Genomic DNA, 16,921 nt, shown 5'->3' on the forward strand with positions numbered 1-16,921 from the left:
AAAAGGTGAATTTTGTCCCCCAAGCCCGCCAGGCTCCTCTGTCCATGGGATTCTCCAGGCAAGGATACTGGAGTGGGTCGCCATTTCCTCCTCCGAGGGATCTTCCCGACCCAGGGATTAAACCTGCATCTCCTGCGTCTCCTGCATTGGCAGGCGGTTCTTTACCACCGAGGCACCAAGGAAGCCCCTCCAGAGAAGGTGCGTGAAGGATAGTAAGGGAGAGCCGCCGCGGAGGCTGGAGCGCAGGCTTGGAGGTGAGGTGGGAGCAAGGCAGAGCGGAGGCTGACACAGCTGTCTGTTGAGCAGGTGGGGTCCCTGGAGTCAGGCGCTCCCTAAATGCGCAGCTCAGCCATTCCCCTGCTGGCACCCAGCCCTCTGTGGCCCAGGCCTGGCCCCCACTGACCTGGGGGCCTGCCCCAGAGCTCGGCCTCACAGTCCGCGTGGCAGCAGGGCGCAGCCATGTGGTCTGGAAACCCCACAACCTCTCAGAGCTGGCAGCCTAGTGCGGCCCCAGCTTGCCAGGGAGGAAGCCCGGGCTTCCTCCACGGTGGGGCTGGGGGGCCCACAGGGAGGGGAGGTGAGCGGCTGGAGCACCCGAGCAAGGCAGAAAGAACCCCGGCTGACTGGACGGTCTCAGCCCCAAAGCTGCACGGCACACGCGCCCAGAACCTTCCGTCTCATCCGAGGTCCTCAGAACCCACACGGAGGGCGGGACGCCTCCTTTCCACCGGCTCCCTCCCACGGCCCAGGCTCATTGGGAGCTGGATGGGCCACTGGGCCACCGCAGCCCCCACGGCAGCTGGCACTCCACCTGTGTGGGCACAGGACACGCTCTGGGAGCAGGCTCGTCTCCCAGCTGGTTGGGCCACTTCTGGGTAGTCTGGGCTGTTTAATTGCCTGTTTCCCTCCCTGTGACTAATGCCCCTCGTTCACGGCTGTGCCACACCGAGTTCATGGCCTGGGACAGAGGAGGTGCCGACATGCATCCCAGGAGGATGCTCAGCTGCCCCGTGAGGGGTTAAGGACTTGTGGAACCGGTAAGGGCCCAGGTAATAAACACCCCGGGTTAGGGGAGGGTAATCGCCCGATTGCCATTGGATGATTACTATGTATTTCCATTGCCAGAAGATGCAATACAATTTCATGGTTACTTGGGCCTGTAAAATAGAAACACCCCCAGTTTTTAAGATATGAAAAGGTTTATGACCAGGGTACTGTCAGTTCAACAACGAGTCCGTGGTACAAATGAGTCAATTCATGATGAAATTTAATTTCAGGAAAATTAACTCAATAAAGATGCCACAATTGCACTTAAAGTTTTAATACCTATTAGGAGTCGTAGCGAAGTGGTGCAGGGCCACGGACTCTGCAGATCCATTTTCGGCTCCTCAAAACGCGACTGACTTAATACCTAATTTATTCGTAATGGGGACAGCACTATAGAAAACTTTGTGCTTAATGAGGGGGGCCAGGATCTCAGCCTCGCCCGTCACCAGTGAAGAGCATTCGCAATTCACGGAACATGAAGCTTTGTTTCCTGCCATGTTGCCGAGACCCGTCTGATAGCACCAGGCTGCCAGCCCCTTTAACAACCCCCCCAAATAAACGCTTTATGTCCCAGTAAACATTAGTGGCTAGAAATTCTGTGGCCACCAAGTGCCTAGAAAAGCAAAACCAAAGAGGGGGATCTGGGTGCCGTCTACTGACCAGTCACGGTTTCTGAAGCCAACACTAAAGATTAGAACATACAGGCTGCAAACAAGAGCCAAGTCAAAACCCAGAGCTTCAGAGCCCAAAAGAGCCCAGGTCCCCCGTCGGGTGTGAAGCACACGGGCAGCGTCACGGGCACAGCTCGGGGCTGCTGTTCTCCGTGTCCTGGGAGAAAGCAGCTTGGCGCACGGGGCTGGCGGAGCAGCAGCCTAAGCTCTCCACCCCAGGCACAAAGCGCAGCATCCAGGCCAAGGGCGCGCTTGACGGGGAGGAGGCGGGAGGCCCATCCAGCCTGCTCAGGGCCCCGGGGCCCCCACCCCATCCTCACGGGGTGCCTGCCCTGCAAAGAAGCCTATAGCCTGGGGCCCCCTTTCCCAGCCTGTGCAGGCAGCTCCCCATCTAAGCCCGTGAAGAGCTGACGTCCAGGGCAGAAGAACCTTGCCTCTCGGAGCTAAGAGTGAGACCCAGCTTCTGTGAGGATCCCACCCCGAGTCCACACAAGGGGCCTGCTCGCTGCGAGCGGGGCGGAAAGGCTGTGTGGAAGCCCCAGCACAGCCTCAGCAAACAGCTTCGAGAAAATGGAAAGACGCCAGAATAAGCAATGCCACTCTCCAGGGGACAAAGGTAGTTTGTTCCAGAAAACTCAATCTCCTGAAGAAATGAATTTCATCAAAATCGGTGGAGAGGAGGAAATTTCAGAGTACACCGAATCTGTCAGCGACTTTTTAAACTCTTTATCATAAGTAACTCGAAACACAGACGACAGGTGAGTCCTGAGCAGGAGTGTTTCTGGCAGACGCGGCTGGGGCTCCCCCGGAGTCAGAGCTTCCCCGCCACGCCCACCCCCAAACCCAGACAGTGCTGCTGCACAGCGGGACGGGACCCGGGCACAGATGGAGCCCAGACACAGATGGAGCCCAGACACAGACGGAGCCCGGGCACAGACGGAGCCCGGGCAAAGATGGAGCCCGAGCACAGATGGAACCCAGACACAGACGGAGCCCGGGCACAGATAGAACCCAGACACAGACGGAGCCCGGGCACAGACGGACGACAGAAAGCTCTTCTCCCAGTCTCAGCTGATCAGGTGACAAGAAATGGACTTCCAAAAGACCACGTTTCAGTGGAGACAGACTCTGAAGGCAAAATCAAGTGCAGCAAATAGACCCAGGCAGAGCGTGGCAGGACATGAGGGGTGGAGGACACGAGTGGCCCCTCATGAGGCGGGAGACAGGCCAGCCCCTGCAGGAGGGGAGGACACAGCCGGCCCCCCGTGGGGGCTCACACGGCCAGCACCTGGAGAGGAGGACACAGCCAGCCCCTCGGCGGGAGGACATGGCTGGCCTGGCCCTTGTGGGGACTCACACGGCCAGCACTGGAGAGGAGGGTGCGGCCGGCCCTCGGGGGGAGGACAGGGGGGTCTGGGCCTCGTGGGGGTGCACGAGGCCGACCCTGGCGGGAGACGCCCTGGGGGCACACGCCCCGGGGAGGGGGGAGGCCCTGGGGAGAGACGCCCTGGGGGGAGATGCCCTGGGGAGGAGGGGCCAGCCCTGGGGGCACACGCCCGGGGCGGGGGGCGGCCCTGGGGGGAAATGCCCCGGGGAGGAGGGGCCGGCCCTGGGGGCACACGCCCGGGGTGGGGCGGCCGCGGGGCTCACCTGGTAGGTGTCCCACAGCCGCACGGTGCAGCGCAGGGGCAGCTCCCGCGTCAGCAGGTTGTTCATCCAGCGGAAGGTGAACTGCAGGTACCGCACCTCGTGCTGGCCCAGGTGCCGGTGCACTTGCTCTGCGGAGACAAACAGGCCCCGTGGGTCAGCGGAGCCCCGCCGAGCGGCCTCCCCCAGCGCCAGGACGGACAGGGCTCTGCTGCCCCCAGAGCGGCGCCGCCTCCCCGGGGGAGCACAGCGGACGGCAGGGGCAGCAGTGACCCGACCCGACGGGTGCTGAGCGTGCGCCCCACCCCCAGAAGGCGGGCAGGGCCAGCCCCACCCGAAGGGTGCACGCGCGGGTCCCAGAGGGTGGGGCACACGCAGGGACGCGTGGCGGAGCTCACACAGAGCCCATGGCCGTGCAGAGAGAACAGTGGGCGGCAGGGGGCAGGGCCGTGGGCACTCAGGACCCCCACCCCCAGGACAGTCAGGGCTCGCAGGGTTTTAATCATCGGGAAGTCAGGGCCGACTCCCAGGTTTCGGGGGTTGTGGCGCCCTGGGCATTGGTTCACGTCCTCTCCTCCCACACACACAGCAAGGCGGAGGCTCGCCAGCCAAGGAGCCATCGAAGGCCCCCCAGGGTCCCCCTATCCCAGACCTCAGTGCTCACAGAGCAGGACCCCGTCTGAGCCCAGAGACTGGCACGGAGCCAGGCCTGGTGTGTGGCGAGTGCCCGGAACACTTGTGGATGGAGTGGAGCTGGGCCAGAGCCGGACGTGGCTCAGAGGCAGGGGCCGGGCAGTGCCCACGGATGAGCTGCCCGGGACCCCTGGCCAGGCCCCCTTGCCTGCGGGGCCACTGGCCTTGTCAGCTGAAACAAAGGGGACCATTTACCAGCGGGGAGAACAAACAACTCCAGTTAGTGCCTTGGAGGCATGTGAGACTTTTCTAACATAGACGGGTGAGCACACAGATTTGGAAGATTAAACACATACTTCTGAAACATCTGTCACTAAAGGAACCCAACCCAACAGTCAAAACGGGCCTTTCTCTCCTCAGCAGCTCCGCCTGAGTCAGACCCCACCAGACGCCGGGGAGGCTGCCCCGTCTCAGGCTCAGCCAGAGAAGCCCCTCCCAGCCAGGGCACCAGGACCGACAGCCCTCTGGGCAGCTCCTGCCCACAGCGTGCTCGCCTGGGCCCGTGTGAGGGCAGGGAGGGGGCCCGGCCAGGGTGCACGCAGCAGCACAAACTCAGGACTGTCCCTCGCCGCGTCCTGAACGGGCCCCGTGATGCTGGTCGGGCCCACGGACCTGCCCGGTGTCTCCAGGTGCCAGCACCCTGGGCACAGCCTGGGGATCTTCAGAATGAGGCCCACGGCGTCAACTCCACGAGGACGTGGGCAGAGGTTCCTCACAGATCAGCTCTTTCCAGGACGGAACGGGGGCCCCCGTGGCCCCAACACCTGTGACACTGAAGCCACAGAGAAGGAAAGGCCAGCACCCTGCCCTCCAGGAGCTCAGAGGATGGAAAGAAAAACGCAGCTCCGAGCCCCACGTTGTCTATTTCATCTGAAGGGGCCTGCTCTTCTCTTCTGCCTGAAGCAGCCCCGCACTCCCCAGAGGAATGAAGCAGGCAGCCCTGGGACCACCCAGCGGGGACTCGAGCTTCAGCCGCGAGGCTCTGCAGGACCTCGGAGTGGGGTGTCCTTGGGGAGCGCCTGCCTGGCAGCCCGCCCCCCTGGCCCGGCCATCCTGGCTGACTTGGGACCAAAGGGGCAGCCGTGCCAGGATAGCAGCGGGCGCTCCCCGATCACAGGCGTGGCCGCTCCTCACTGAAGACCTACTTTCTTTGAAAACAGTGATGAAGACGGATACAGTGGGCCAGGCCCCGACTCCCCCACCCCCCAAGCCCCCAGCGCACGCAGTGAATGTCCAGGGAGACTGCCTCCTGCTCTGAAGGTGCTGAAAAACGGACGCCTGAGCTCAAGCCGCTACTTCTCATCTATACACATCGGGGCGCCTGCGTACATGCTGGAGTCGTTTCTCCTGTTGAATAAGAAACTGTGAGCAGATGCTCTGTCACCGGTAAAGGTAACTCGGCTGGTGACGACTCTGGACTCGAAACGTCCATGTCACTGGAAACAAGAGGAGCCGTGCAGGCGTGAGCAGGCATGAGCAGGCAGGCGTGACGACCGCCACTGCTCAGGCCCTCCCACGGCGGGCCGGGCGCTCACAGGACGCACCCGCCGCCCACCCCCGCGGGACGCTGCTCCCAGCACCCGACAGGGGGCGCCTGCAGGCCGGGAGGTCTGCCCAGACGGCCCGTCTCCCTCGATAAAAACAAACCAGACACACGCACTGCGTCCCGAGATTCACGCCAAGAGGGAACACGCCACGTGTCCCAGGGACCGGGTACATGTGAATGCACACGGTTCACGCAGGTCCAGACGCTGCTGAGACTCACCTTCCCAGAGAGTGGACCTAACCGCTCACACGCAGAAACCCGACAAAGAAAGCTGCTCACAGGCCTCCCCACCGCCCCCGACCTCCCCACCGTCCACCCAAAAGGCCGAGTGCAGGCTTAACAACATCACGCTTTTGCTGGGCGAGAAGCTGCCGGGTAGGCTTTGATTATGGGCGGGGAACGGGTTTCAATTCTCTAATCAGCTAAAAAGAGAAAGAACAAAAACAAGAGCCGCTGACAGTGAACACGGGCCCCGTTCTGGGCTCCCCCAGCCTCCCCTCCGCTGGGCCGGCTGCACAGAGTGACTGGCCAGAAGACAGCAAGGCCCACGGAGAGGCAGAGCGCAGCCACCCCAGGACCCCCGGCCAAGGACGGGGGCAGGAGGAAGGCACGCCTCGGGCCGGGCCAGCAGCTGCAGGCTCCCAGCCGCACGCAGACCTGCCGCGGCCACCCCCAGGGGCCACCAGGAGGACAGAGGGCCCGCTGGGAGGGGACCGGGGGGCGGGCAGACGGCGAGGCAGCACAGGGCCCAGGACCTGCACCCCCGCTTCCCAGGCACTTGGTGCCCCTGCAACAACACCTCACCAGCCCCATGTAGGGCGGGGAGCAGGCCTGAGTCTGGACCCCTGGCCTGGGGGCTCCCTCAGGAAGATGAGAGCCCTGCCGGATGGGAGGCCAGGACAGAGACCTCCGTTTACAGTGTCGGGAGAGCAGGGCACAGATCCCCGGTTGGCTTCTGGAACGTCCTCCGGGCACGGAGGACTGCACTGCTGCCTGAGCGGTGACAGGGGTGTGACTGCAGGTGGAGCTGGGAGCTCGGACCAGCCGGGGAGCCACCTGCAGGCGGGCTCACCCGGATCACAGCCCAGATCCACCCCAGGGCCACCTCCACAGAAACAGCAGGCGCCTCCTCTGCCTTCTCGAGAGGGCAGATGGTTTACCGGACGGGCGGGAGGACTCTACCCCCCATCCACCCCCGTGAGGCTGCCGCTCCCATCCTGACTTCCCAGGCACGCGGGTTCTTTACGGGGAAGGAGGTAAAGACATTCATTCTCTCCAGCCACTCGTAACCACCAGCAAAATCGGCTTTGGGGAATTATCTCGAGACCAGCTTTGATGGCCCACTCTCAGAACCAAGACGAGTCTTTCTTCTTAAGGTCGAGGGGAATCGCTCTACCACTCTATTTGGAAGTCTCCACTTAAAAGTTAATTAACTGGTCTCGGTTTGGCAATAAACCTGGAGTATCAGCCTTGGGTGGAGGGTCACCAAGATGTCATCATTAAAGAGCAAAGAAGCTAAATTGCCGAGAGGCGCTCGCCTCTCATCACCCACCAGGGTGGTCATCATCGCTTCCCGAGTGAACACACCCCCACCTGAGCAGCCGAAGGTGGTCCCAGCGTGGGCTGCAGAGCTGGGACCAAGGCCGGGGCGCATGTCTCTAGCACCCGCACCCACCCGCCTCACGGCCCCCGAGGGGCAGCCCGCCCCCTCCTTCCTGGGGCTGCCAAGCGGGCTGGGTGGGCAGTGGCCAGGCCATCTGAGGGCCTCCCTCTAAACGGGGAGTCTTTTACGAGCCGGTGTAAGTGCAGGCCTGGAAGAAGAACTCCCGGAGCAACTGTTAACGCTCCATGTCCTCACACCGGACAGAACGCCCTCGCCGGTCAAAGCCAAAGGACGCCGCGCTCTAGGCCTTAAAAGGCCCCTCGAGTCCTGCCGGGGAGTTGAGTGTGGTCCCACCTGCCAGCCTCCAGCCCCAAAGCCCTCCCGGGACCCAGCCAGCCCCAACACGGGAGGAGAGTTGGCTCCTGATTTTAGGAAAATAAATCCCTCTCTACCAGCTCAGGCGGGACATCTAAAAACAAGCTTCAACTGGGAGGAAAACACAAGGGCTGGGGAGGCACGGAGGCCCAGAAAGGACGGAGGAGACGGAGCAGAGATGGGGAAGGAGGGTCCCCAGCTGGCAGTCCAGCCCGGCTCGCCCCAACAACACCCTGGCCGTGGAGACGGCGGGAGGGCCAGCGGGCCTGAGCCCGAGGGCCTGGGACCACAGGGGGAGCCTCTGGGACAGGGCTCCTGCAACAAAGGCGGGCAGGGGGCAGGGGGCAGGGAGTAGAGGGCGGGGGCTGGGGGGCAGAGGGCAGGGGGCAGGGGTCGGGGCAGGGGGCAGGGGGCGGAGGGCAGGGGGCAGGGTTATGGGGATGCTGAGCCACTGACCCTTCACGGCAGGCTGGCCCGGCCCTTCCGCACGGTGGAGCCAAGTCCTCCCAGGCACTCAAGCGGGTATTGCCCCCTCCCTGAGTATCTGGCACCCCTGGGGGTGCCAGGAAATGCATCTGAGTGGTGGTCCCTGGGGTCAAGGCTCTTGCACAGACAGCACACTGCCCCCACAGCAGCACCGGGTCAGTGAGCAGGAGGAGCCAGCCAGTCCAAGAGGCCTCGGGCCCCAGTGTGGAAGGGCCCCCTGGGCCAGTGGTGGGAGGGTCGGGGGCAGGCGGTTCACACTGAGGCAGGACACGTCTCAGGGAGGGTGGGCCCTCACCGAGCAGCCAGGGGTGCCGCCGCCTGCCCTGTACACGCAGCATTGCTCTGTCCTCTACAGACGGCACACTGGCTCAGATCGTGAGCTTCCCCACCCGTCTGACCACCCGTCCTGTGGCCTAACGGGCAAGAGGGCGCGGACGGGAGAGTCTTGGCAAAATAAAGGCCTCCGAGGAAACCTGCGTGGTGCCACGAACGTCCAGACTGGAATAACCAATGGAACTGCTCTAACCCCCCAGCCGATCAGGCTCCCTGTAAACAGACAACTTCATCTTCAAACTGAAGGAAAGCAATGAGGCCCCAGACGCTGGGGGCACCCTCCTGAGCCGGAAGCCCAGCAAACACCCTGCTGGTAATTCAGCGACCGGTACCGAGTTTGCGGGCACGCTGGGCGCCGTGCTGGAGGCAGGGACGTGGGGACGTGGGCACCTGCGGGAAGCCAGGAGGAGGGAAGTCTGCTTTGCCTTCAAGGAAGGCAAGCTCGACCTTCTGTCCTCCTCTGTCCTCACGGGCAGCTGGGGGCAGCAGAAGGCACAAGTGCTGGGGGGCCCGCGAGGAAGGTGGAGGCCTGGCGGGAGGCACCCCCACGGCGCGGCCACAGGCCACCGCTCCCCAGGGAACCTGCGGCAGGGGCGGGGCACACACGACTCCGCGCCAGGACCCTCGGGCCCCCGCGTGGCTGGGAGACGCTGGGCGGGCTCTCCCGTGTTCGGTCCCAGAGCTGGATGCCACACGGAGACCATCCCGTCCATGGGGGACAGAGAGCGGGCAGGGCTCCCGTCGTGGAGAAGGTCACGCGCCGCTTGCCGGAGGTGCTGTGAAACACCGCACAACGCCACAGAGGAAGACGTGAAGGCGGGGCCTCATACGCCGAAGGCGCTGAATGGATGCTGGCCGCCGTCACTATTTTATGATGAGTATTAGCAGCAGCAGCAGCCAAGTTCAGTCAGTGACAGAGGCTGAACTAGAACCCACGGGTTTATACATTACTTATTAGACTACAGGAAACTTACTCGACTTCTTTGATTTTTTTCTTTTTGGACCGACTCAACAGGCATGAGTTTGAGTAAATTCCGGGAGTTGGTGATGGACAGGGAGGCCTGGCGTGCTGCAGTCCGTGGGGTCCCAAAGAGTCAAGACGCGACTGAGCTGAACTGAACTGAATAGATCTTTCTTCCCCAAAATGCAGCCACATAGCCATGTGGGTTTTCGGCTGAAGGCACTTTAGGCCGACTGGACGCCTCCTAGGAGAGTGAGAGCCCACGGCCACCTGCCGTCCGCTGGCCCCAGGCGGGCACAGCACGGAGCCGCTGGAACGATCAGGATGCTGCCGCGGGGACCACGCCCCGGCCTGGGACAGGGAGACGACTGGGGACGGGCGCACGGAGGTGCCGCCGCACCCACACGCCTTCCTGAGCCCGGCGTCCACGCCCATCACTGCGTCCCCAGGGCCCACACCTCCGGTGAGATGTGGCCTCCGTCCCCCGTGCTCAGATCAGCCAGGCCGGGGCCTACTGACGCCAGCAGGGTAGGGGAGCGTGTACTGCTCACTGCCGCCCACTGAACATTTCACAGGCTGGGGTCGCTCCAGCAACTGATTTATCCTCTGCTCTCCGAAGGCTCACCTTGTAGCAGTAATAAAAATATTTTCACTTGGGTGGTAATAAAGCTGAATCTAGTTTACTAGCTGTAACTGAATTCTATCTTGAAAGAATAAGTCAATTTTAACCTTACAATGTAGTCGAGACAGCTTTCAGAGAAATTTCATTAAAATCGCATTTAACCTAAATTTAAAAACACAGGGAAAGGGAAAATGCTCACGCAGATTAAGGCTTTAACACAAGAAGTTAGGACTATTCTCCATTGATGCCTATGGGCTTTTTTTTTCCCCTAAGAGTGAAAGTGTAATTGCTAATAAATGACGGGCAACATCCCCCTTGGAGCCCGCGGTCCGCCAGGCAGTATCAGCCGTGCTAATGGGCACCCTGGGTTGGACTGAGGCGCCTGCCAAGGGAGGCTTCCTGCCAGGTCCCGCACGCTGGGCCGAGTAGATTCCCCAGACTAACCCCCAACCAAGGAGGGCTAGCCCGCCCGCCATTACCTGCCCGCTCTGCAGGTGCTAAGATTAAAATGATGATGACGTAACACGGGTATAGAGCGGGCTGAGGTCACGATGTGCCAGGGGCCGTTGTAAGCATCTCACCTGCACTGACCCTCCCAAGGGACTATACTCACCACCCAAACCCCCCGCCAGGCAGCAGAACAGGAATCTGGACCCTCCAGGTCCCGCCCTGCGCTAAGAGGTGGTCCAGGGCAAGCCAGAGGCGTTCAGCAAGAAGGATTTCCGAGGAGCCCAAGGCAGGCCCCATGTCCATTCCTCCTCTGACCCTTAACCAGCCCGCCGTGTCCGCTCATGGAGCAGCAGCCCGTCAGGACAGAAATTCAGCACCTCCTTTCCCGCTTCCCCCACAGTGTGAGGTCGACCTGTCCCTCGGGTTCCCACCAGCTCACATGACCCCAGCTTGTGAGTTTCCCAGCTCTTTAGTTCCCAGGACAACAGCCCCAAGGAAAGGGTTTCCAGGGCCTCCCAGGAAGGACAGGTGTCTGCTCCCGCGGGGCACAGGGGCATCTGGGCGGGTGGGCAGCCTTCCGCACACAGGCCTGCACGCCTGCCCCCACCCCAGCCAGCCGCGGCCTCTGCTTCCTGCAGCTCCGGAGCAGGTGAGCACGCTGAGAGCGTCCGAAGTTCAGGCAGATCTTTTGCAGACCAGCCCTGCATGCAGCGCACAAGGTGTGCAGCCAGGGAGGGGAGAGAGGGTCCCATGCCAGCCCAGGTCCCCAGCCCCACCCCCAAGCAGCTCTGGGTTCCGTACGTGCCCAATAATGCACCAAACACACCAAAAATGGTTCATTATTGACCTGAAATTCAAATTGAAGCGAGTGTTCTCTTTATGCTAAGTCTGACAATGCTAAGCCTAGGTAGGATTCCTTCCCGGTTTTTCCTACAGGAAGAGAAAGCAGAGCTTGGAGGGCAGTCCCAGCCTCCCCAGATAGCCTCGGGATGGTGTCGAGCGTGGACAGAGCTCCTTCCGGGCCACAGTCACTGGCCAGCCGGTCCAGACTGGCCCACTGATGACACGGTCTTTTCCCCCCAGCCACTGGGGCCTCAGCTTTATGGTCCCTCCAGAGCTGAGAGCAGAGCCCCGAAGATCGCGGCCTGCAAAGGAGTCACGGGCCTTTGGGGATGGGAGTGCCTGCCTCCTCCCACCCCCTCCCCAGGCTGCCCAGGACAGACACTGTGCCCGTGGGCTCCCCGACCAGAAACCACCCCCAGGTGCCCCTCTCTGTGCCCATTTCATTCCCCACGGGACAACTCGCTCATCTGTGAAGCAATTCTTTAAGATCTGATTTTCAGTCTTCTGAAAAAAAGCCCAGCATGGCCATAACCAGATTTACACATCTGCTGAGGCCATCTTCAGATATTTCTTTTTAATACTGAAATAGGATCTCATGGTTTTTTCATCAAAAGATATGGCAAATGTTCCGCTTACATTATCTTGTGTCACAAAACAGGCGTGAGCTCAGAATACAAAGTGGGGGCTGCCCCATGGGGGGCCCTGGCCCCAGGATCCAGCCACAAGGTTCTGACTGCAGCCTCTCCACAAGCAAGGCCAGGGGCTGACCCTGGGGCCCCTAGGAACCAGCAACCTCAAAGGTTAACATCGGATGTGACAGACATAATCATAAATCGCAAGGCGTGTCACTCAGATACACTGCAAACCGTGGCATTTCACGTTCAGTGTGCGTAAACACGCCGGGTGCAACATGGAGTTAAAATTCAGCTCTAGAGCTTTGTATGTTAAAATCCTATCAGCCCGCCGGCGTGTTAACGTATGTTTACTATTGAAGCAGTAAATTACCAAATGATTGGTGTGAACTGTTAATTTTACGCACAAGCATCACTCCCTAAGTAGGGAGCAGACTGACGTTAGCAGAGATGCTGAGGGCACGCGCGCCCGCCTCCGCCCCGCTCTCTCCACCGCGCCCCTCTCCTGGCAACAAACCCCGCCCGGCCCGGGCACGTAGGCATGTCCCTGTCCTCCCGACTTTCCACTTTCGCCGCAGCCTGTGACTCGGTTTGGCCGATGAAATGCAGTTGAGCGCTGGGGACTGCTTTCTTTTGAAGCATTAGGAGTCCATGAACAACCCCCCAAGTTTTTCCCTGCGTCACAGGAACCAGGACAGCAAACTCCTGAAGGCAGCTCCTCTACCAGCCTGAGCTCCCAGGAGAAGAGGGCACGGACCAGAGCCCCGGCCAGGTCACAGACGACGTGCCCTGTGGTGGGGAGCTCACAGGGAGACGCATAGGCTGTCTGTGGGGGTCAAATGCGCTTCCCTGGTAGCTCAGCTGGTAAAGAATCTGCCTGCAATGCAGGAGATCCTGGGTTGATTCCTGGGTTGGGAAGATTCCCTGGAGAAGGGATAGGCTACCTACTACTCCAGTATTCATGGGCTTCCCTGGTGGCTAAGACAGTAACGAATCCGCCTGCAACACGGGAGATCCAGGTTCGATCCCTAGGTTAAGAAAGGCATGGCAACCCACTCCAGTGTTCTTGCCTGGAAAATCCCATGGACAGAGGAGCCTGGTGGGCTACAGTCCATGGGGTCGCAGAGTAGGACACGACTGAGCACACACACAGACGTAGGCAGGGTCAGAGTCCGGTCTGTTCCACCAGCAACAGGGGTATCTGGCTTCCACCCAATGCAGACTTTTACCCTAAGCTGCCCACACTCCCACTCTTTCTCCCACAGACGTTTTGCACTGACCACCTGACTCACCCCAGACTGGATGGGGTGCCTTCCAGGAGGTCTGAAGACCACAGTGACCGTGTCCCTGGTTAAGCTGCGAAGGGAGGTCTGTGTGCTTGGTTTGTGGCCCTTCCCGATTACACAGTTTCTTAGAAACAGTGAGAAAAAACAACTCAGATTTAGGTGGCCTCTTGGACTTTCAAATTCATTCTGGATATGAATATTTTTTGCTGGATGTAGACCTACCCACTCCAGTATTCTAGAGAATTCCATGGGCAGAGGTGTCTGATGGGCTACAGCCCATGGGGTGGCAAAGAGTCAGACACGACTGAGCAACTAAGACTCACTTTCCCGACTCTAGGGTGACAACTATATCCTCCCAGTGCGTGGAAGACGTCTGCTTGTGCCTCTGTTGAGAGGTGAGTTCTCATACAGCCATTCTCAGGAAATAATCCTTTACTCTAGCTGCTTTAACAATTAGTCTTCAAATAAATTTTACTATTGTGTGTTTATATAGTTTTCTCTTTATTCTCCTGGAAATTCAGTGGGCTCTTCAATCGGTGAATTGGCTTATTTCAGTAGTTTGGGAAAATAAATCATTATCTCCTCAAATTCTGACTCTCTCTCCTCTCTATGACTCTAAATAAATGAATAAATAGAGGCTCTCTAGACATACCCTTGATATCTTTTATTTTCTATATTATCCATATTCTTATTGCTCCACGCTTTATTTTGGCTATTTTCTTCCAACCCATCTTCCCTTTCACTAACTTTCTCTATAGCCATGTCTAATTTGTTAAATCTGTACCCTGACTTTTTAATTTGGTTATCGTATTTTTTGTCTCTCATGTAAAATCATACAGTTTCTCATTAGCTGGGCAAATATTTTCAAGACTCGCTATTTTATATTTCTTCACACACGGTAAAGAGAACAGTTTCACGGCCTATGCCTAAGAATTACAGAAACTTGTCATCTTGTGGGCCTTGTCATCTGTTGCTTCTCTTTCTTCTCACTTAACAGGTCTTGAACATATACTTAGCTTTGACTATATGTACATCATTGTACATGGAAAATAATAAAAAAGAGAAACAAAGCTAGAACTCTCTGGTTCTAACATCCTCACAGAAGAGGGCCAGGAAATTTTTGTCTCCTTGTTAGCAGTTCAATGCTTTTAAGAAATCTGTTTTCTTTTTACCTTCTTTCTTTGCTTTTTTTCTCTCTTTCCTTCTACCCCTCACCCAATTTGTTTGTTGGCTTCAAAAAATAATCTTATGCATTGTTTTGGTCTCCTGGAGTTGCCCACCCCGTTGCCACTAGACGTGGAAGGCCCCTGGCCTCACCTTCCACAGCCCCAGCCAAGTGGCTCAAGGCTCCATCTCTCATTCTGTGGGAAGTTCTAAAACTCCCGCTCAGAGATCACAGGTGACTCCCCTGCGTTTCTCAGTAGCCAGCCTCCCTCTCTTGAGCCGATTACCACCCCCCAGGCAGTCTCTCAGGCCACTGCCCCTCACCCTTCCACCTGGCCTCCTTACAGACAAAACCCTCTCTCTTCAGTCATGCCAGCTTTCTGTCTATGGAGCAGACTGCTTCTAAAGATCTGGGGGTAACAGAGAGTAGGGTAAAGCATGACTCAAAACAGAAAACTGCTTGAGAGTGCTTTCCAGAAATTCTTTAGCCAGTCGTCACAGCGAGAAAATGAGACAGTGACCCTGGCCTTCCGGCCCCTTCTGCAGCTCTCCCTCCATCCACACTGCCCCTGCACAGTCCAGGCCCCCAGAGTCGTCCTTCAGGAGGACAGTGAGCGAAGGGGGCCTGGGACGCCTCTCCCAGGGGCTGCTGGTGAGAGCCAAACCCTCCCAGTTCCGACACTTTCTGCCTGAAAGGCCCAGCAACTCTTTTTCGGAGGCTGTCACAGAGGTTCTCTCAGGTCTGGCTGAAAGAACAGTTACAGACAGGTTACCCAGCTTAACCTGCTACCAAACAGAGCCTCCTCTGTCGTGAAGCACCGATCATTTAAACAGAACCACCACAGGGTGAAACGCCCTCCTCAGAAGCCGCGGGAAAATAAGAACGGGGTTTACTAAAAGCCCAGGCCTGGCTGGGGTTCCCTCTTTTAAACAATCACCCAGCGAATCTCAGATGTGCTGCTTCTGAACCACAGCACCAGGGAAAATCGATTCAAGCAATTCCCAAACTGTGGCCCTGGAACAAATGAGCACTAACCACACGTTTCTAACCTCCACAGAAAGGCGAAATCCACCTTCTCGGAGAACCAGGAGAGGAGCCACTGAGTGTACTTCAAAGATCCAAATGAGGCTGGGGGTGCGCAGAGAGGTGGGGGGAGGTGTGAAGCTGCCGGCAGGGAAGAAAACCCACAGCATCCGACAAAGATGCCCCCGCGAGGTGAAGAACAAACGTACGTAAATGCAGTTACATAGGCAAAAAAACCGTGCTGTGAATAGGTGGCTGCCACCCAGCTAAATATATTGAATCAGATAAAGTATTATTGGAAGAACCGTGCAGAACTTCATAATATGGAAATTAGGTAATAACCATTAGACACAGCTGAAAATCAGATTCAATCAAGGGACAGAATGGAGTTGATAATTTGTATGACTCCGTTTTATAATGTCATTCGATTGTTTCCCAAAAAAAGAGCCTTTGTTGGGAAGATGGGGACGGATACGCTGTCTACTCCTGAGGGCACAGCAAGGGCAAAAGGGACGTCCACACCCTTGGAAGGCGGCCCTGGAACAACGGCGGCTTGTCTCCGCTTTGAGCAGAGTTCGACATCTCTGCAGATTCAGTGAGGTCACCCGTCGAGGTCACGTGGGGCTCGGGGTCACAGAGCCTGCCTCCCCGGCACAGCGCCGCTGACCACCTGGTGTCACAGGCCCACACCCGGTTCTGCGTGGTATCACTCCGTTAACACTCTGCTCATTAATTTAACAGACGCTCAGGAGGGTACACTTGGAATGGGCCAGCATCATCTTTCAACGTTCACTTAATTAAACCCTGCTATTGCAACGTGACAGTCAGCACATCACAGGGGGAATTACTTAAAGGACGAAGGTAGAAAGTATTTCAAAGCCCCCACTTACACATGAAAGCGTAATCGAAAACGGCCGGCACACACTATGATTTTTCTGTAATATCAAAGGTGTTATTTTTCCGACTCGGTAATTAATTGGATTCCGTGGAGAAATTACGCCGGCATCCTTGATACCAAAATGACATGCAGAGGCAGGAACGCTGGGCCAGAGGCCGGCCATAAACAACCAGGCTGCGGCCGGATGATGACAAGCGCCGGCCTTAATAAGAGTGAGGGCTGCCTGCTTCGAGGACGCGCTCGTTACTTCCTGCGAAGGGATGGCGCTGAACTGATTATATCGCCTTCGTAAAAGGAACGGGAGTGGCTCCAGCCCCAGCAACTCTTGGGCGGCCCCAAAGAAGGTGCAGCAGGGGTGGGGGTCCCGGGATAACTGGGTGAGCCTTCCACCCCCACCCCCAGCCCCCAGGAAGAGGGGCGCCCAGGACGCCAGCTTACCATCAATGCGGCTCACCAGCTCTTCCAACAGCTTCACTTTCATCTGAATCCCGGGTTGGGCGAACGTGTAGTTGTCCTGAGGGGAAAATAACAGGGAGTATCATAGGCGTCGGGGATAAAACCGGCTTTCCAAAGGGGAACAGGCAGTGGGGACGAAGGCGGACGGTTTGACAAGAGGACGAATTCACAAAGTGAGCAACGC

At 58.4% G+C, this 16,921-nt stretch overlaps 1 protein-coding gene across 1 annotated transcript in view; it reads right to left on the reverse strand.

Moving 5' to 3' along the window:
- TBC1D22A (TBC1 domain family member 22A) overlaps positions 1-16,921 on the reverse strand; it is a 262,971-nt gene that overhangs the window by 64,389 nt on the left and 181,661 nt on the right. Inside the window, exons 10-11 of the mRNA XM_027540480.1 lie at positions 16,720-16,795; positions 3,369-3,496 (exon numbers count right to left, since the gene is read on the reverse strand). Of these exons, the coding sequence (XP_027396281.1) occupies positions 3,369-3,496; positions 16,720-16,795 (204 nt within the window). The remainder of the gene's footprint in view (positions 1-3,368; positions 3,497-16,719; positions 16,796-16,921) is intronic.

Source organism: Bos indicus x Bos taurus, chromosome 5 (assembly GCF_003369695.1).
Source record: "Bos indicus x Bos taurus breed Angus x Brahman F1 hybrid chromosome 5, Bos_hybrid_MaternalHap_v2.0, whole genome shotgun sequence".
Lineage (NCBI taxonomy): Eukaryota > Metazoa > Chordata > Mammalia > Artiodactyla > Bovidae > Bos > Bos indicus x Bos taurus.